General features: G+C 49.4%; 1 protein-coding gene across 3 annotated transcripts in view; it reads left to right on the plus strand.

The window, feature by feature from the left end:
* gpaa1 (glycosylphosphatidylinositol anchor attachment 1) overlaps positions 1 to 20,581 on the plus strand; it is a 113,621-nt gene continuing 93,040 nt past the window's right edge. For all 3 annotated transcript variants that reach the window (XM_070881911.1, XM_070881910.1, XM_070881909.1), the window contains exons 1-6: positions 1 to 69; positions 3,373 to 3,509; positions 4,801 to 4,980; positions 5,556 to 5,667; positions 14,347 to 14,491; positions 19,902 to 20,003. In XM_070881911.1, the coding sequence (XP_070738012.1) occupies positions 3,436 to 3,509; positions 4,801 to 4,980; positions 5,556 to 5,667; positions 14,347 to 14,491; positions 19,902 to 20,003 (613 nt within the window). In that variant the 5' untranslated portion in view covers positions 1 to 69; positions 3,373 to 3,435. The remainder of the gene's footprint in view (positions 70 to 3,372; positions 3,510 to 4,800; positions 4,981 to 5,555; positions 5,668 to 14,346; positions 14,492 to 19,901; positions 20,004 to 20,581) is intronic.

Genomic DNA, 20,581 nt, shown 5'->3' on the forward strand with positions numbered 1-20,581 from the left:
CGGCGACCGGAAGTGTGCGCCGAGGTGTTGTGTCCGGCGGGGAGACAGCTTCCTGTAGCAGGGCGGCAGGTGAGGCTCGGGTGGGAGGTGCGGCCAGGGGCCGGGGCTCGAGGGGGGGCCGGCGGGGGGGATATCCACCTCTGCCCGGGGGCTGGACGCAGGCCTGGATCGCCCCCCTCCCCAGGCTAAAGGGCGGCCATTGCCATGGGAACGGTGCCCGGCTCAAACCCCTCCCCCTTCCTCCCTCCCGCGTTAAAATGGCCGGCGTGTCCGCGGGCTCTTCGACTGTGGGGGGCGTCACAGCCGAGGCTGGCCCTCCCCATTGCCCGGGTGTGGGGCACTATAACATATTGACATCTATCCCCACGGAATGGTGCAGCACAGGAGGAGCCCATGCGACCCATCGCGCCGGCTCTTTCCCAGAGCGATCCCATTGGTCTCACTCCCCTCCCGCTCTTTCTCCAGATCCCGGCAATTTTTTTCTCCTTCCAAGTATTTGTCCAACTCTCTTTTGAAGGCTACTGTTGACTCTGCTCCCACCGCCCTGATTCCAACATGTTCCTCCTACATTAGAAACATAGAAAATAGGTGCAGGAGTAGGCCATTCGGCCCTTCTAGCCTGCACCACCATTCAATGAGTTCATGGCTGAACATGCAACTTCAGTACCCCATTCCTGCTTTCTCGCCATACCCCTTGATCCCCCGAGTACTAAGGACTTCATCTAACTCTCTTTTGAATATATTTAGTGAATTGGCCTCAACAACTTTCTGTGGTAGAGAATTCCACAGGTTCACCACTGTCTGGGTGAAGAAGTTTCTCCTCATCTCGGTCCTGAATGGGTTACCCCTCATCCTTAGACTGTGACCCCTGGTTCTGGACTTCCCCAACATTGGGAACATTCTTCCTGCATCTAACCTGTCCAAACCCGTCAGAATTTTAAACGTTTCTATGAGGTCCCCTCTCATTCTTCTGAACTCCAGTGAATACAAGCCCAGTTGATCCAGTCTTTCTTGATATGTCAGTCCCGCCATCCCGGGAATCAGTCTGGTGAACCTTCGCTGCACTCCCTCAATAGCAAGAATGTCCTTCCTCAGGTTAGGAGACCAAAACTGTACACAATACTCCAGGTGTGGCCTCCCTGCCCCTGTACTCAAATCCCCTCGGTATGAAGGCCAACATGCCATTTGCTTTTTTACCTGCATGCCAACCTTCAATGACTGATGTACCATGACACCCAGGTCTCGTTGCACCTCCCCTTTTCCTAATCTGTCACCACTCAGATAATAGTCTGTCTCTGTTTTTACCACCAAAGTGGATAACCTCACATTTATCCAAATTATACTTCATCTGCCATGCATTTGCCCACTCACCTAACCTATCCAAGTCACTCTGCAGCCTCATAGCATCCTCCTCGCAGCTCACACTGCCACCCAACTTAGTGTCATCCGCAAATTTGGAGATACTACATTTAATCCCCTCGTCTAAATCATTAATGTACAGTGTAAACAGCTGGGGCCCCAGCACAGAACCTTGCGGTACCCCACTAGTCACTGCCTGCCATTCTGAAAAGTATCCATTTACTCCTATTCTTTGCTTCCTGTCTGACAACCAGTTCTCAATCCACGTCAGCACACTACCCCCAATCCCATGTGCTTTAACTTTGCACATTAATCTCTTGTGTGGGACCTTGTCGAAAGCCTTCTGAAAGTCCAAATACACCACATCAACTGGTTCTCCCTTGTCCACTCTACTGGAAACATCCTCAAAAATACGCCAGACAGGGATGTACAATTGTTGTAATTCATCCATGCGGTCTCTAAATGTCTGCCATTGCCCATCCACAGTCAACCCCTTAAGTATCATTCGCCAATCTATCCTAGCCAATTCACCCCTCATACCTTCAAAGTTACCCTTCTTTAAGTTCTGGACCATGGTCTCTGAATTAACTGTTTCATTCTCCATCCTAATGCAGAATTCCACCATATTATGGTCACTCTTCCCCAAGGGGCCTCACACAATGCGATTGCTAATTAATCCTCTCTCATTACACAACACCCAGTCTAAGATGGCCTCCCCCCTAGTTGGTTCCTTGACATATTGGTCTAGAAAACCATCCCTTATGCACTCCAGGAAATCCTCCTCCACCGTATTGCTTCCAGTTTGGTTAGCCCAATCTATGTGCATATTAAAGTCACCCATGATAACTGCTGCACCTTTATTGCATGTACCCCTAATTTCCTGTTTGATGCCCTCCCCAACATCACCAGTACTGTTTACAACAGTCATTACACATCAAAAAGTACTTCACGGGCGGTGAAGCACTTCGGGACGTCCAATGGTCGTGAAAGGAGCTATATAAATGAAAGTCTTTTTCACCCCGTCAGGCAGTGGATTCCAATCTGAACCACTCGCTGCGTAAAAATGTTTTTCCTCGTCTCACCTCTGCTTTTGCCAATCACCTCTGGTTACCGACCCTCCTGCCACTGGAAACAGTCTCTCCTTATTTACTCTTGTCAAAACCATTCATCTCCTAAATCTCCTCTGACCCCACATTGTTCTCCTTGGAGCAGAATAGGTTATTATAGGATGTCCTATATCCCCATTGCCTTTATGTGAGGTATTATCGGATATTGTCGCACATTCATTGCCTCTAATATAAGTTTATGGATCAGGAAACATTGAAACGTCTGGTTAATACTCTGTATTAAATCAAGTAAATGAGATAATAACACAAAACCCTTACATGCAGTGTATGTGAGATAAAGATACCGATTATGCCACATATCGGACTCCTTCAGGATGTTGCAAGCGTGTCGTCTGGACTGCTTACTCTAGTCTCAGCAAGGCACTGAGTTCCAGTGTGTTGTGCCTTTTATAGGTTTAATTATGTAGGACAATCGGTATCACATTCTGTGCCTACACTGTCAATGCGTAAGCTTGCTTAGTGTTGAGCTTAGCTGCTGCCATCTGTTGTGCGTGCCTTTGCTACATGAGGTTGTTAGTTCTCGAGCATTCGTGCCTGACCTCACAGCCGTGGCACCATCAGTCTTTAATATGTGTCGATATATATTTTATATTAACTGAGGTCGCCGATGGCCAGTCCACCGGCTACACCTATACTTACAACACGCTCCCCCAATACACGCAGTAAATGCCCTCTCCAGTAGGCGCCCCTTCTGTCGGGGAGGGGGAGTTCCACAGGTGCCACCAGGTACCTCACCCTTGGCTGTAACTCAGCACAGATTGGGGCTGTATATCTGTCCATCACCAGACAGCGCGATCACCCACCGACCCATCGGCTGCTTCACTCGAAGCCCCACCCGGTGGATCAGATCCTGGGCTGTAAATGATTTCCTTCTCTTTACTTTCAGCGTGGGGCCCGTGCAGTCGTGGCCAGTACTTCATCGTGTGGAGCTTTCACGTGAGGTGCAGCGATGGGACTCCTCTCGGATCCAAACCGCAGGCAGGTGCTGACAAACCTGGTTACCAGAATGAACACACCACTGTGGTGAGTAGAATGGGAGGGTCAAGGATCATCGAGTTTAGGTATCTGACCTGTGCTGTACCTGCCCTGGGAGTGTTTGATGGGACAGTGTAGAGGGAGCTTTACTCTGTATCTGACCTGTGCTGTACCTGCCCTGGGAGTGTTTGATGGGACAGTGTAGAGGGAGCTTTACTCTGTATCTTAACCCCCTGTACCTACCCTGGGAGTGTTTGATGGGACAGTGTAGAGGGAGCTTTACTCTGTATCTAACCCGTGCTGTACCTGCCCTGGGAGTGTTTGATGGGACAGTGTAGAGGGAGCTTTACTCTGTATCTAACCCCCTGTTCCTGCCCTGGGGGTGTTTGATGGGACAGTGTAGAGGGAGCTTTACTCTGTATCTAACCCGTGCTGTATCTGCCCTGGGAGTGTTTGATGGGACAGTGTAGAGGGAGCTTTACTCTGTATCTAACCCCCTGTACCTACCCTGGGAGTGTTTGATGGGACAGTGTAGAGGGAGCTTTACTCTGTATCTAACCCGTGCTGTACCTGCCCTGGGAGTGTTTGATGGGACAGTGTAGAGGGAGCTTTACTCTGTATCTAACCCCCTGTTCCTGCCCTGGGGGTGTTTGATGGGACAGTGTAGAGGGAGCTTTACTCTGTATCTAACCCGTGCTGTACCTGCCCTGGGAGTGTTTGATGGGACAGTGTAGAGCGAGCTTTACTCTGTCTCTAACCCGTGCTGTACCTGCCCTGGGAGTGTTTGATGGGACAGTGTAGAGGGAGCTTTACTCTGTATCTAACCCGTGCTGTACCTGCCCTGGGAGTGTTTGATGGGACAGTGTAGAGAGAGCTTTACTCTGTATCTAACCCGTGCTGTACCTGCCCTGGGAGTGTTTGATGGGACAGTGTAGAGGGAGCTTTACTCTGTATCTAACCCCCTGTACCTGCCCTGGGCGTGTTTGATGGGACAGTGTAGAGGGAGCTTTACTCTGTATCTAACCCCGTGCTGTACCTGCCCTGGGAGTGTTTGATGGGACAGTGTAGAGGGAGCTTTACTCTGTATCTAATCCCCTGTACCTGCCCTGGGCGTGTTTGATGGGACAGTGTAGAGGGAGCTTTACTCTGTATCTAACCCCCTGTACCTGTCCTGGGAGTGTTTGATGGGACAGTGTAGAGGGAGCTTTACTCTGTATCTAACCTGGAGTTGATGTTGGAGTGCGGTGGGAGTGCCCCTGATCCTGGTGTTGATGTATGTGCGCGGTAGCCATGGACTGTGTGTTTTTGATGCTCTGTCTTTTTTCTCCCCTGTCTCCAGCTTCCTGTGCTACTTGGCAGGAATCACGTGGTTCATGGGCCTGGCCTTCGAGCCCTTTGCCCTGCGCATGTACACCTCGGAGAACGCCATGGGCTCCACCATGGTGGACGAGAACTTCGTCTACGGCGACAGGGCACTCTCGTATTCTCGGGAATTCTCAGGACACGGAAAGAAGGCGGGGTAAGAGGGGACATGGGTCTCTGCTGGCAGAGGTTAACGAGCAAAGATCTGACCTGAGAGGGCAGGGTTCAAAGGTCTGATTGGAGAGGGCAGGGTTCAAAGGTCTGATTGGAGAGGGCAGGGGTTCAAAGGTCTGATTGGAGAGGGCAGGGTTCAAAGGTCGAATTGGAGAGGGCAGGGTTCAACGGTCTGATTGGAGAGGGCAGGGTTCAAAGGTCTGAGAGGAGAGGGCCGGGTTCAAAGGTCTGAGCGGAGAGGATGGGATGTGGGGGAAGTTTCTGTCCATTAAAGGCTGGATTGAAGGATCAGTGATCAGAGCGCGGGAGCCTGGCTTGTGCGACTGGGGAGCCTGGTAGGGTATGTGACACTGAGTGCTTGGTGGGAGTTAGGAGTGGGATGGAGTCTTCGGGGCTGTGTTAAAATGGATGGGATTGTGGGTGAGGGGTCCCTGCTCGAACGGGCGTGGTTCAGGAAGGGGCCTCCGATCACAGTCTGTACAGGAAGAGTTTCGGAGTGAATCTACGCTTAGAAGGAGGTGTTGTTCAGTCTAACTGCAGGCCTTTTCTTTGCCCCAGGGGGATGCCTGTAGACTGGCTCGTGAAGACCATGACTGGCCTGGGACTGGAGACTCACACCCAGACCTTCACTCGGACTCTGCCCTTCCCGGATGAGATACGGGAGCGATACGTACGTTACAAGACCTCGTCACATTCATGAACTAGACGTTACGATTACACACTTTACGGGGTCGCTCCACGGGTATGCTCGCTTCCCCCCAGCGGCTCGGGGGTGAAATCCATCACCTGGTCTGGTGCTGAGGCCCAGTCCCCAGCCTCCGCTGAGTTAGTTGTTCCCTCCCGGGGATGTGTGACTGCCGATGGGATTGCACTCGGGCCGAGAGAGGAGAAAGATCAGCCGGGGATCCTGTTCCCGATGACTGCGCAGTGCCTCCTGCTGGGAAAGTGCATGGGTCTGGACATGGGAACAGGATCCGGCCTTCAATTTCTCCCCCTCCTTCCCCCTTGTGTATTACATACAAACAAAAGAATTAGGAGCAGGAGTACGGCCCCTCGTTCAATGAGATCACAGCTGATCTTCTACCTGCACTATCCCCATATCCCTCGATTCCCTTAATATCCCAAAATCTATCAATATAAGGACTGAGCCTCCATAGCCCCCTGGGGTAGAGAATTCCAAAGATTCACCACCCTCTCAGTGAAGAAGTTTCTCATCATCTCAGCCCTAAATGGCAGACCCCTTATTCTGAGACTGCGACCCCTGGTTCTAGCCTCCCCAGCCAGAGGAAACATCCTGCCTGCATTTGCCCTGTCAAGCCCTGTAAGAATTTTGTATGTTTCAATGAGATCACCTCTCATTCTTCTAAACTCTTGAGAATGTCGGCCTAGTCTACTCAATCTCTCCACATAGGACAATCCCCCCCATCCCAGGAATCGGTCTGGTGAACCTCCGTTACACTCCCTCAATGGCAAGTATATCCTTCCTTAGGTAAGGAGACCTAAGGACATCAGCGAACCGGTTGGGATTTTACGACAATCCGACAGTTTCATGCTCACATTTACCGACACAGATTTAGCAAACTGTATTCAAATTCTCGAATATGGTGGGATTTGAACTCCTGACCTCTGGATTATTAATCCAGGGCTCCGGATCATTGGTCCAGTAATATAACCACTACGCTACCGTAGACAGCCATTAAAGAATGAGATGCAGGAGACTCTACCAAAAAGAAGTTTCCATAGCTAAGCGTTCTAGATCGAGATCATAGAATGATACATAGAAATTTACAGCGCAGGAGGAGGCCATTTCGGCCCATCGTGTCTGTGCCGGCTGACAAAGAGCCGCACGGCCCTCGGTCAGCAGCCCTGAAAGTTACATATAAACCTATGAACAATGGCAGAAAGGTAAAGAGCACCCAGCCCAACCAGTCCGCCTCACACAACTGCAACACCCCTTATACTGAAACATTCTACACTCCACCCCAACCGGAGCCATGTGATCGCCTGGGAGAGGCAAAAAACAGATAAAATCCCAGGCCAATTTTGGGGGGAAAAATCTGGGAAAATTCCTCTCCGACCCATTCAGGCGATCGAAACTAGTGCAGGAGATCACCCTGGCCGTATTCGATTCCCTGCGGTATTTACCATCGTATTTGCGCCAGCCAACGAGGTAACCCAGCCTAATCCCAATTACCAGCTCTCGGTCTGTAACCCTGCGGGTTACGGTACTTCAAGTGCCCATCCACTACGCTGCCATCATCATCAGAGGCAGTCCCTCGGAAACGAGGATGACTTGCTTCCACGCCAAAAAAGGGATGAGTTCACAGATGTTTCAATGAAGGACCAAATATTCCAGGTCCCGAACTACATCCTGAAGGGTGGAAGATGCCTGTGCGTGGATTTTTTTAACGTGGGTTGGCCGTTGCACACCAACCACCACACGGGCTTGACAGAGCTAGGTCTTGGTCCAGGGGCAAGGGATACCTAGGTCGACTGGAGACCATACAGCACAGAAGGAGGCCATTCAGCCCATCGCTCTTGCGATGATAGAACATTGGACTTAACCAGACCACCAGTTCGCCTCCTACCTGCCTGACAGTCACATGATATAACGATGAATGGAGTTATTAATGGCAATCCCGAGTAGATCTCCCGTGGCAGTGCTCATGGATACACCCGAGGATGGGGCTGCTGTACCTTGTAACACACAGTGTATTATTCTGCTGCCGCGGTGCATTTAAGGCCACACAGTCTCATTCACGTAACCTTGCAGCACAGAAGGAGGCATTCGGCCCGTCGTGCCTCTTTGAAAGAGCTATCCAATTAGAGACACCCCCCCGCTAATGTTCCCTTTAAGCTACCCGGCCGCACACCGCCCCAGGGAGTCCCGTGCAGCCGGTGAGCCAGCTTTTAAAGGGGGGAAAAAAACGCGCATGCGCAGACTTTTAAACGTGCCGTTCAGTCTGTTAAAGGGGCCCCACGGCCCTTAAAAAAAAAAAAAAAATGACAGGGAAAATGGGCCCCTGCTCTTTCCCCATCGCCCTGAAAGTGTTTCATTAATCGTTGTTAAGGAAGCACCAGGTGGGGTCAGTCAGAATTGAAGTGCGCTGTGGTTTGCAGATTTCAGCTGGGCTGCGATGCCCAGCTCTCTCGCTCTGTGTTTTTTATAGAAGTGTGATTGCAGAGGTCAGTCCAGGCGGACAGACTCTCTGACTCCTGTGTCAATAAGATACTTTCTGTTGGCGGGTGAGTTTTCCTGCACATTGTAAATGATTGCATTTATTTTTCTTTGTAAAACTATTTTTTTGGGGGGGGGGGGGGGGCGGGGAAAGTGGAACACGCACATTTGCGTGTAGACAGACGTGACAGCAACATCAACAACCTGCATTTATATAGCGCCTTTAACGTGCTAAAACATCCCGAGGCACTTCACAGGAGCGATTATCTGACAAATTTTGACACTGAGCCACATGAGGAGATATTAAGATAGATGACCATAAGCTTGGTCAAAGAGGTAGGTGTAATATCTCGAGTAAAGCAATGTAACTGAGTACTGTAGACGTGAGTGTGACCTTAGTCTCTTTATTCTATCTCCAGAGTGCCCGCACAGCATGGGTGGCCTGCTTATATACAGTGCTCCCAAGGGATGCTGGGATCCCTTGGGACTCAAAACAGATACGCCCTCTGGTGGCGGTAGAATGCTGGTTACAAGGTGTTGCATACATAACATCACTCCCTCCCAAAGTCAATAGTACACTTATTTACAGGGTGAGACGATCTGGGGCTTTCCGCTCCCTAGTCCATCGTCTCGGCACAAACGAAGGTGCAGGTGAGTTGGTTGGGCCTTCGCTGGGCTGTTGTGCAGCTGGCCTTGCCGGGCTGCTGGGGCCGATGAGTTCAGCTTCGTGGTCAACCGTGATGTCGGACGCCACTTGTGTGTGTATCGGAGGGTCGAAGTTGGTGGTGTCCTCTTCGGGTTGCTCATGGTAGTCTGTGAATCGCAGTTGGGTTTGGTCCAAATGCTTTCTGCAAGTTAGTCCATTTGTGAGTTTGACCTGAAACACTCTGGTCAAAGAGGTAGGTTTTAAGGTGTGACTTAAAAGAAGGATAGAGAGGCGGAGAGGTTTACAGGGGAAGTTCCAGAACTTGGGGGCCCAGGCAGCTGAAGACACGGCCACCGATGCTGGAGCAGAAATGTGCAAGGGGCCACAATTGAAGGAGTTGGAGCTGAGGGTGGATTCACTCTGGAGCATCCACGATGCTGAGAATGATGTGAGTAGCACGTGTAGCGAGTTGGTCTTACCGCAGGTGAAGGGTCCACAGCCAGATAGGGAATGGAAGACCAGCAGGAAGAGCAGTGCAAGGAAGGTAGTGCAGGGGTCCCCTGCGGTCATCCCCCTGCAAAACAGATACACCGCTTTGAGTACTGCTGAGGGGGATGACTCATCAGGGGAGAGCAGCAGCAGCCAAGCTCATGGCACTGTGGCTGGCTCTGCTGCACAGGAGGGCAGGAAAAAGAGTGGGAGAGGATTCAATTGTAAGGGGAATAGATAGGCGTTTCTGCGGCCGCAACCGAGACTCCAGGATGGTATGTTGCCTCCCCGGTGCAAGGGTCAAGGATGTCTCGGAGCGGGTGCAGGACATTCTGAAAAGGGAGGGTGAACAGCCAGTTGTCGTGGTGCACATTGGTACCAACGATATAGGTTAAAAAAAGGGATGAGGTCCTATGAGATGAATTTAAGGAGCTAGGAGCTAAATTTAAAAAGTAGGACCTCAAAAGTAGTAATCTCGGGATTGCTACCAGTGCCACGTGCTAGTCAGAGTAGGAATCGCAGGATAGCGCAGATGAATACATGGCTCGAGTAGTGGTGCAGCAGGGAGGGATTCAAATTCCTGGGGCATTGGAACCGGTTCTGGGGGAGATGGGACCAGTACAAACCGGACGGTCTACACCTGGGCAGGACCGGAACCAATGTCCGAGGGGGAGTGTTTGCCAGTGCTGTTGGGGAGAACTTAAACTAATATGGCAGGGGGATGGGAACCAATGCAGGGAGACGGAAGCAAAAGACAGAAAGGAGATGAGTAAAAGTGGAGGACAGAGAAACCCAAGGCAAAAAACAAAAAGGGCCACTGTACTGCAAAATTCTAAAGGGTCAAAGTGTAATAAAAAGGCAAGCATGAAAGCTCGGTGCCTCAATGCAAGGAGTATTCGGAACCCAGAAGAGGGCTCTGAGCTAGTTAGAGTGGGTGAGAGCTCAGATGAACAGGACCCCAAGAAAGAATGCAAAAGGCAGGAGGCAACAGAGCAGAGTAGCACTGGGGTAAGTGTAAACCACAAGGTGATAGGAAGGGACAATATGTATGAATATAAAGGGGCTGCAGGAGGGGTCAAAACTAAAAATCATGGTTTAAAAACTAGATTTAAAGCACTCTACCTAAACGCACGCAGCATTCGAAATAAAGTAAATGAGCTGACGGCACAAATCATTACAAATGGGTATGATTTGGTGGCCATTACAGAAACGTGGTTGCAGGGTGGCCAAGACTGGGAATTAAACATACAGAAGTATCTGACAATTCGGAAAGATAGACAAGAAGGGAAAGGAGGTGAGGTAGCTCTGTTAATAAAGGATGATATTAGGGCAGTTGTGAGAGACGATATTGGCTCTAATGAACAAAATGTTGAATCATTGTGGGTGGAGATTAGAGATAGTAAGGGGAAAAAGTCACTGGTGGGCATAGTTTATAGGCCCCCAAATAATAACTTCACGGTGAGGCGGGCAATAATCAAGGGAATAATGGAAGCATGTGAAAAAGGAACGGCAGTAATCATGGGGGATTTTAACCTACATATCGATTGGTCAAATCAAATATCACGGGGTAGCCTTGAGGAGGAATTCATAGAATGCATACGGGATTGTTTCTTAGAACAGTATGTTACAGAACCTACTAGGGAACAAGCGATCTTGGATCTGGTCCTGTGTAATGAGACAGGAATAATAAACGATCTCCCAGTAAAAGATCCTCTCGGAATGAGTGATCACAGTATGGTTGAATTTGTAATACAGATTGAGGGTGAGGAAGTAGTGTCTCAAACGAGCGTACTATGCTTAAACAAAGGGGACTACAGTGGGATGAGGGCAGAGTTGGCTAAAGTAGACTGGAAACACAGACTAAACAGTGGCACAATTGAGGAACAGTGGAGGACTTTTAAGGAGCTCTTTCATAGTGCTCAACAAAAATATATTCCAGTGAAAAAGAAGGGCAGTAAGAGAAGGGATAACCAGCCGTGGATAACCAAGAAAATAAAGGAGAGTATCAAATTAAAAACCAATGCATATAAGGTGGCCAAGGTTAGTGGGAAACTAGAAGATTGGGAAAATTTTAAACGACAGCAAAGAATGACTAAGAAAGCAATAAAGAAAGTAAACTTGCGCAAAATATAAAAACAAATAGTAAAAGCTTTTACCGATATATAAAAAGGAAAAGAGTGACTAAAGTAAATGTTGGTCCCTTAGAAGATGAGAAGGGGTATTTAATAATGGGAAATGTGGAAATGGCTGAGACCTTAAACAATTATTTTGCTTCGGTCTTCACAGTGGAAGACACAGAAACCATGCCAAAAATTGCTGGTCACGGGAATGTGGGAAGGGAGGACCTTGAGATAATCACTATCACTAGGGGGGTAGTACTGGACAGGCTAATGGGACTCGAGGTAGACAAGTCCCCTGGTCCTGATGAAATGCATCCCAGGGTATTAAAAGAGATGGCGGAAGTTATAGCAGATGCATTCGTTATAATCTACCAAAATTCTCTGGACCCTGGAGAGGTACCAGCGGATTGGAAAGCAGTTAATTTAATGCCTCTGTTTAAAAAAGGAGGCAGGCAAAAGGCAGGTAACTATAGGCTGGTTAGTTTAACATCTGTAGTGGGGAAAATGCTTGAAGCTATCATTAAGGAAGAAATAGCGGGACATCTAGATAGGAATAGTGCAATCAAGCAGACGCAACATAGATTCATGAAGGGGAAATCATGTTTGACTAATTTACTGGAATTCTTTGAGGATATAATGAGCATGGTGGATAGAGGTATAACGATGGATGTGGTGTATTTAGATTTCCAAAAGGCATTCGATAAGGTGCCACACAAAAGGTTACTGCAGAAGATAAAGGTACGCGGAGTCAGAGGAAATGCATTAGCATGGATCGAGAATTGGCTGGCTAACAGAAAGCAGAGAGTCGGGATAAATGGGTCCTTTTCGGGTTGGAAATTGGTGATTAGTGGTGTGCCACAGGGATTGGTGCTGGGACCACAACTGTTTACAATATACATAGATGACCTGGAAGAGGGGACAGAGTGTAGTGTAACAAAATTTACAGATGACACAAAGATTAGTGGGAAAGCGGGTTGTGTAGAGGACTCAGAGAGGCTGCAAAGAGATTTGGATAGGTTAAGCGAATGGGCTAAGGTTTGGCAGATGGAATACAATGTCGAAAAATGAGAGGTCATCCACCTTGGGGACAAAAAAACAGTAAAAGGGAATATTATTTGAATGGGGAGAAATTACAACATGCTGTGGTGCAGAGGGACCTGGGGGTTGTGCATGAATCCCAAAAAGTTAGTTTGCAGGTGCAGCAGGTAATCAGGAAGGCAAATGGAATGTTGGCCTTCATTGCGAGAGGGATGGAGTACAAAAGCAGGGAGGTCCTGCTGCAACTGTAAGGGTATTGGTGAGGCCGCACCTGGAGTACTGCGTGCAGTTTTGGTCACCTTACTTAAGGAGGGATTATACTTGCTTTGGAGGGGGTACAGAGACGATTCACTCGGCTGATTCTGGAGATGTGGGGGTTACCTTATGATAGATTGAGTAAACCGAGTCTTTACTCGTTGGAGTTCAGAAGGATGAGGGGTGATCTTATAGAAACATTTAAAATAATGAAAGGGATAGACAAGATAGAGGCGGAGAGGTTGTTTCCACCCGGGGAGACTAGAACTAGGGGGCACAGCCTCAAAATACGGGGGAGCCAATTTAAAACCGAGTTGAGAAGGAATTTCTTCTCCCAGAGGGTTGTGAATCTGTGGAATTCTCTGCCCAAGGAAGCAGTTGAGGCTAGCTCATTGAATGTATTCAAATCACAGATAGATAGATTTTTAACCAATAAGGGAATTAAGGGTTACGGGGAGCGGGCGGGTAAGTGGAGCTGAGTCCACGGCCAGATCAGCCATGATCTTATTGAATGGCGGAGCAAGCTTGAGGGGCTAGATGGCCTACTCCTGTTCCTAATTCTTATGTTCTTATGACACAGAGATCTTGGAGGGTTGTCGGGCTGGAGGAGATCACAGAGATACAAGAGAATTACAGAATGCTCCCTTAAATACACATGAATTGGGAAGAGAAATTTAAACTTAATATTCTGTGACCGACAAACCACGTGATAAATGTACAGATGCACAAGAGCAAGTGGTTAACAGGTTCATGCTGCAGAGTCTGGCACTTGGAGGATGCAATCAGAGTGTCAATACAATCACTGGCCTCTTGCGCATCCCCTATTTTAATCGCTGTTATGTTTTCGGTACGACCTTTCAAAAACACCGATTTTAAGATGGCTGATAACTTCAGGAAGCCAGTCACGTGACTTGTTCCCTCTTTATTGTTGTAAACCGCAATGGCTGCAATGCCACAGTAGTCCACTGGGTGGAGCTATGTATATTCCACTTCTCCCTCCTTAATGAAGAAGTAATTATAACAAACGATCATCATACAAATAACTTGCATGGTTATACATAACAAACGATATGGACTTATTTTGCCATATTTACAAATCAAGCTTAACCACTTGTTTTCTGTTTCGAAGAGGATACCTTCGCTCTCGAACAGAACCTTCCGATTATCCCATTCTCCGTCGCCAATGTTATGTTTTCAGTACGACCTCACAAACACGCTTTAAGATGGCTAATAACTTCAGGAAGCCAGTCACGTGACTTGTTCCCTTTTTATTGTTGTAAACAGCGATATATATTACAATCACTCCAGCATTGCCGCTGTGTTTTCAGCTGCCTAGGCCCTAAACTCTGGAATTCCCTCCCTAAACCTCTCCGCCTCTCTCTCCTCCTTTAAGATGCTCTTTAAAACCTGTCTAATCCGTCCTAATATCTCCTTATGTAGCTCAATCTCAAATTTGGTTTGATAATCGCTCCCGTGAAGCGCCTTGGGATGTTTTACTGCGTGAAAGGCGCTATATAAATGCAAGTTGCTGTTGCTGGTCGGTATTTCGCTGGGTGATCTTTTACCGCTGCTTGCGGAGTCTGATGGGAATGATTTATTCAAGCTGTTCAATTGAAAACGCAGATGGTGAAAGGGACCAACGTTTACGGCATTCTCCGTGCCTCGAGGGCTGCCAGCACCGAATCCATCGTCCTCAGCACCCCTGTCGAAATCAGGCACAACAACCAGGCTGGCGGCCTACTCCTGGCTCTGGCCTCCTACTTCCGAGGTGAGAGTGCCCCTCAGATACACACGGCCCGATCGCTCCACTTCTCACCTCCCCTCTCTCCTTGGAGGGGCGGCTTGTACTGGCTTCCCCTCCTCGGACTACAAAGGGGTGGATGTTACCCTACTGTTGTGCAAAGGCCGCATCTGGAGTAACTGCGTTCAATACAGGCCCCCCCCCCAGGAGATGGCGTCCATAGTGTTTGGGGAGGGTGATGTCCAGTTATAGGGTGAGCAGTCGGGCACTATTTTATGTTTTGAGTTTGTGGTATAGAATGCGTTAAGGGTACAGAGTCTCAGTCAGACCCCATAAGAAATAGGAGCAGGAGTAGGCCATACGGCCCCTCGAGCCTGCTCCACCATTTAACACGATCATGGCTGATCCGATCATGGACTCAGCTCCACTTCCCCGCCCGCTCCCTATAACCCCTTATTCGCTTATCGTTTAAGAAACTGTCTATTTCTGTCTTAAATTTATTCAATGACCCAGCTTCCACAGCTCTTTGAGGCAGCGAATTCCACAGATTTACAACCCTCTGAGAGAAGAAATTTCTCATCTCAGTTTTAAATGGGCGGCCCCTTATTCTAAGATCGTGCCCTCTAGTTCTAGTCTCCCCCATCAGTGGAAACATCCTCTCTGTATCCACCTTGTCGAGCCCCCTCATAATCTTATACATTTCGATAAGATCACCTCTCATTCTTCTGAATTCCAATGAGTAGAGGCCCAACCTACTCAACATTTCCTCATAAGTCAACCCCCTCATCCCCGGGATTAACCGAGTGAACCTTCTCTGAACTGCCTCCAAAGCAAGTATATCCTTTCGTAAATATGGAAACCAAAACTGCACGCAGTACTCCAGGTGTGACCTCACCAATACTCTGTATAACTGTTGCAAGACTGCCCTGCTTTTCTAATCCATCCCCTTCGCAATAAAGGCCAAGATTCCATTGGCCTTTCTGATCACTTGTTGTACCTGCATACTAACCTTTTGTGTTTTATGGACAAGGACCCCCAGGTCCCGCTGTACTGCAGCACTTTGCAATCTTTCTCCATTTAAATAATAACTTGCTCTTTGATTTTTTTTCTGCCAAAGTGCATGACCTCGCACTTTCCAACATTATATTCCATCTGCCAAATTTTTGCCCACTCACTTAGCCTGCCTATGTCCTTTTGCAGATTTTGTGTCCTCCTCACACATTGCTTTTCCTCCCATCTTTGTATCGTCAGCAAACTTGGCTACGTTGCACTCAGTCCCTTCTTCCAAGTTGTTAATATAGATTGTAAATAGTTGAGATCCCTGCAGCACCCCACTAGTTGCTGTTTGCCAACTGGAACATGACCCGTTTATCCCGACTCTCTGTTTTCTGTTCATTAGCCAATCCTCTAACCATGCTAATATATTACCCCCAACCCCGTGAACTTTTATCTTGTGCAATAACTGCCTTCAGTTCTGGACCCCACACCTCAGGAAGGATATGTTCGCCTGGCGGGTGGGGAGGGGGGGCGGGCGGGGGGGAGGGGCGGGGCGGCGGGGGGGAGGGGCGGGTGGGGAGGGGGGCGGGCGGGTGGGGAGGGGGGGTGGCAGCGGGAGGCAGATTCACCAGAATGATACCGGTGCTAAAAGGGTTCATCTATGAGAACAGGTTGCCAAGACTAGGTTCATAATCCCTCGAGCTTAGAAGATCCAGGGGCGACCTGAGTGAGGTGTTTAAGACAATTAAAGGATTCATTAGGTTAGATCGAGAAACTATTTCCTCTGTTGGCGTGGGGGGAGTCCAGAACAAGGGGGCACCACCTTAAAATCAAAGCCAGGCCATTCAGGGGTGATGTCAGGAAGCACTTCTTCACACAAAGGGCAGTGGGAATCTGGAACTCTCCCTCAAAACGCTGATGATGTGGGGGGTCAATTGGAGCTTTCATGACTGGGATTGATAGATTTTTGTTGGGTAAGAGACATGGAACCAAGGTGGGTAAATGGGGTTAAGATACAGACAGGCCATGATGTTATTGAGTGATGGAGCAGGTTCCAGGGGCTGAATGGCCTCCTACTGACTGTTCCTGTGGGTGAGTCAACCTTCACTAACATGTTGGTACATTTACCTCCTGAGCGACATGGGGAGCTTTGGTGCAGAAGTTTGCCAGTGATCTCGAACCCAAGTCCAAGGTCAGGTTGGTCAGTGCTGTACTGGACCATGGGTCTGACCCAAGATGCTGGTCTTTAATATGTCTGCTCCCCTCGTGCCTCGGGAAGAAGGATCACCGGCCGTGCGGTGCTGAGGTGAGCAGAGCAGGAAGATCCCAGCTTTGAGCTGGGTTGGCCGTCGGGGACGGAGGAATTGCTGGCCGCGCAAAGACCAAGGTCCGTCCAGTTCACCTTCGACCAACCCACAAGTGACCAAAGCCGCTGGGCCACAGCTCTCGCACCACAAGCGGCCTCGGCATCCCCACCTGTAACACATCCCGGCCTGATGGCCTGAACATCTCCCCAGGGAGCTCGCTCTCGAGAATCTGTGAGAGACGGGTTTGTCCGGTAACAGCTTGGATTTATATACAGGCACCCCTCGATTATCCGGGTCCCTTGGGGATTGGGCTATACCGGGTAAACGATTTCTCCGTTAGAGCGAGCTGATATTACCGTTAATGCTGACAGTACTGCAGGTGTGCTCTAACCAATAGCTGCAGCGTACCTTCTAATCCTTGAATTCTAGTCCTCTAGATCTAAAGACCATTAGGCTTGTTAATTACTTCCTGTAACTGTTCATGGCATTTTAATGAATTACGAGAGGCAGTGGACCTGTGTGCGAGCAGCAGCGGGAGCTGAGGCAAGGCAGAGTGCTCAAAAGCAAGGCTCAACAGGCAACATTCGAAAGGAATATCAGAGTTTCAAAGTGACGTCACACACACGGAATTTTAAATGCTGTTACAACGGTTTCCCGTTGCATCCGTGTGCGGATAATCGAGAGTTGCCTGTAGCTCCTTTTCATGTCGTAAAACGTGCCAAGGTGCTTCGCAGGAACGTTATCAGACAAGAAAGTTGACACCGAACCACATATGGAGAGATTAGGGCAGGTGCTTGGTCAATCATAGACGTTTACAGCACGGAAGGAGGCCATTTCGGCCCATCGTGTCCGCACCGGCCGACCAAGAGCTGTCCAGCATAATCCCACTTTCCAGCTCTGGGTCCGTAGACCTGCAGGTTACGGCACTTCAGGTGCACATCCAGGTACTTTTTAAATGTGGTGAGGGTTTCTGCCTCTACCACCCTTTCAGGCAGTGAGTTCCAGACCCCCACCACCCTCTGGGTGAAGACATTTCCCCTCAAATCCCCTCTAAACCTTCTACCCATTACTTTAAATCTATGCCCCCTGTTGTTAACCCCTCTGCTAAGGGAAATAGGTCCATCCTATCCACCCTAGCTAAGCCCCTCAATTTTACACGCCTCAATAAGGTCTCTCCTCAGCCTCGTCTGTTGCAAAGAAAACAGACCCAGCCTATCCAATCTTTCCTCATAGCTAAAATTCTCCAGTCCAGGCAACATCCTCGTAAATCTCCTCTCTACCTTTTCTAAGTCAAGGAGTTAGGTTTTAGAGGGCGTCTTAAAGGAGGATAGAGAGGTAGAGAGGTTTAGGCAGGGAATTCGAGAGCTTAGGGCTCAGGCAGCTGAAGACACCGTCGCCAATGGTAGAGCGAAGGAAATTGGGGATGTTGAAGAGGCCTCCAATTTCAAATTGGCATCAACCCACAATAGAGACACTCAGTGTGGGAAATGGAAATGTCACAGTGATGCAACTGGGTGAGCTCGAAGGTTGGGCCCAAAGCTCTCGAATACATTGTTGGGACAGTGTCGAGGGAGCTTTACTCTGTATCTAACCCCCTGTACCTGCCCTGGGAGTGTTTGATGGGACAGTGTCGAGGGAGCTTTACTCTGTATCTAACCCCCTGTACCTGCCCTGGGAGTGTTTGATGGGACAGTGTAGAGGGAGCTTTACTCTGTATCTAACCCCCTGTACCTGCCCTGGGAGTGTTTGATGGGACAGTGTAGAGGGAGCTTTACTCTGTATCTAACCCCCTGTACCTGCCCTGGGAGTGTTTGATGGGACAGTGTAGAGGGAGCTTTACTCTGTATCTAACCCGTGCTGTACCTGCCCTGGGAGTGTTTGATGGGACAGTGTAGAGGGAGCTTTACTCTGTATCTAACCCCGTGCTGTACCTGCCCTGGGAGTGTTTGATGGGATAGTGTAGAGGGAGCTTTACTCTGTATCTAACCCGTGCTGTACCTGCCCTGGGAGTGTTTGATGGGACAGTGTAGAGGGAGCTTTACTCTGTATCGAACCCGTGCTGTACCTGCCCTGGGAGTGTTTGATGGGACAGTGTAGAGGGAGCTTTACTCTGTATCGAACCCGTGCTGTACCTGCCCTGGGAGTGTTTGATGGGACAGTGTAGAGCGAGCTTTACTCTGTATCTAACCCGTGCTGTACCTGCCCTGGGAGTGTTTGATGGGACAGTGTAGAGGGAGCTTTACTCTGTATCGAACCCGTGCTGTACCTGCCCTGGGAGTGTTTGATGGGACAGTGTAGAGGGAGCTTTACTCTGTATCGAACCCATGCTGTACCTGCCCTGGGAGTGTTTGATGGGACAGTATAGAGGGAGCTTTACTCTGTATCTAACCCCCTGTACCTGCCCTGGGAGGGTTTGATGGGACAGTGTAGAGGGAGCTTTACTCTGTATCTAACCCCCTGTACCTGCCCTGGGAGTGTTTGATGGGACAGTGTAGAGGGAGCTTTACTCTGTATCTAACCCCGTGCTGTACCTGCCCTGGGAGTGTTTGATGGGACAGTGTAGAGGGAGCTTTACTCTGTATCTAGCCCCCTGTACCTGCCCTGGGAGTGTTTGATGGGACAGTGTAGAGGGAGCTTTACTCTGTATCTAACCCCGTGCTGTACCTGCCCTGGGAGTGTTTGATGGGACAGTGTAGAGGGAGCTTTACTCTGTATCTAACCCCCTGTACCTGCCCTGGGAGTGTTTGATGGGACAGTGTAGAGGGAGCTTTACTCTGTATCTAACCCGTGCTGTACCTGCCCTGGGAGTGTTTGATGGGACAGTGTAGAGGGAGCTTTACTCTGTATCTAACCCCGTGCTGTACCTGTCCACTACACTACCGTTATGGTTCTTTATGTGATGAGTCAGTTCTGGGTGAAATGGCCACGCCCCTGAATTGATGCAGTGCTTATGTACTGAATACTGTTTGTGCCATCTCGGATACACTGGGTCAAAGACACCCGACCCTCTGGGATAAAGATCTGCCTTTAACTCATTCCCGGGTAATAGCACTATGAGAACATTGGTTACTGGCTCCCACCTCAAGTGCTGTAAAGGAGCAGTGTTGCTGTTTCTAACACTGTTTATCCGACAGGTCAGATACACTGGGCCAAAGACATCATCTTCCTATTCAACGAGCACGACATGATCGGGATGGAGGCCTGGCTCGAAGCGTATCATGATGTCAACGTAACCGGTGAGAAACACATATTGATTCTGCTTATCACATTCCAGCTTGAAAGAAATACTTGCATTTATATAGCGCCTTTCATGTCCTCAGGACGTCCCAAAGCGCTTCACAGCCAATGAAATACTTTTGGAGTGGAGTTATTGCTGCAATGTAGGAAACGTAGCAGCAAGCTTCCCCCAAAAAAGAATTTGAGAATGACCAGATAATCTATTTTACCTCCTCGGACAGTGCAGCGCTCCCTCAGTACTGCCCCTCCGACAGTGCAGCACTCCCTCAGTACTGCCCCTCCGACAGTGCGGCACTCCCTCAGTACTGCCCCTCCGACAGTGCAGCACTCCCTCAGAACTGCCCCTCCGACAGTGCAGCACTCCCTCAGTACTGCCCCTCCGACAGTGCGGCACTCCCTCAGTGCTGTCCCTCCGACAGTGCGGCACTCCCTCAGTGCTGTCCCTCCGACAGTGCAGCGCTCCCTCAGTACTGTCCCTCCGACAGTGCAGCGCTCCCTCAGTACTGTCCCTCCGACAGTGCAGCACTCCCTCAGTACTGTTCCTCCGACAGTGCAGCACTCCCTCAGTATTGCCCCT

Source organism: Pristiophorus japonicus, chromosome 5 (genome assembly GCF_044704955.1).
Source record: "Pristiophorus japonicus isolate sPriJap1 chromosome 5, sPriJap1.hap1, whole genome shotgun sequence".
NCBI lineage: Eukaryota > Metazoa > Chordata > Chondrichthyes > Pristiophoridae > Pristiophorus > Pristiophorus japonicus.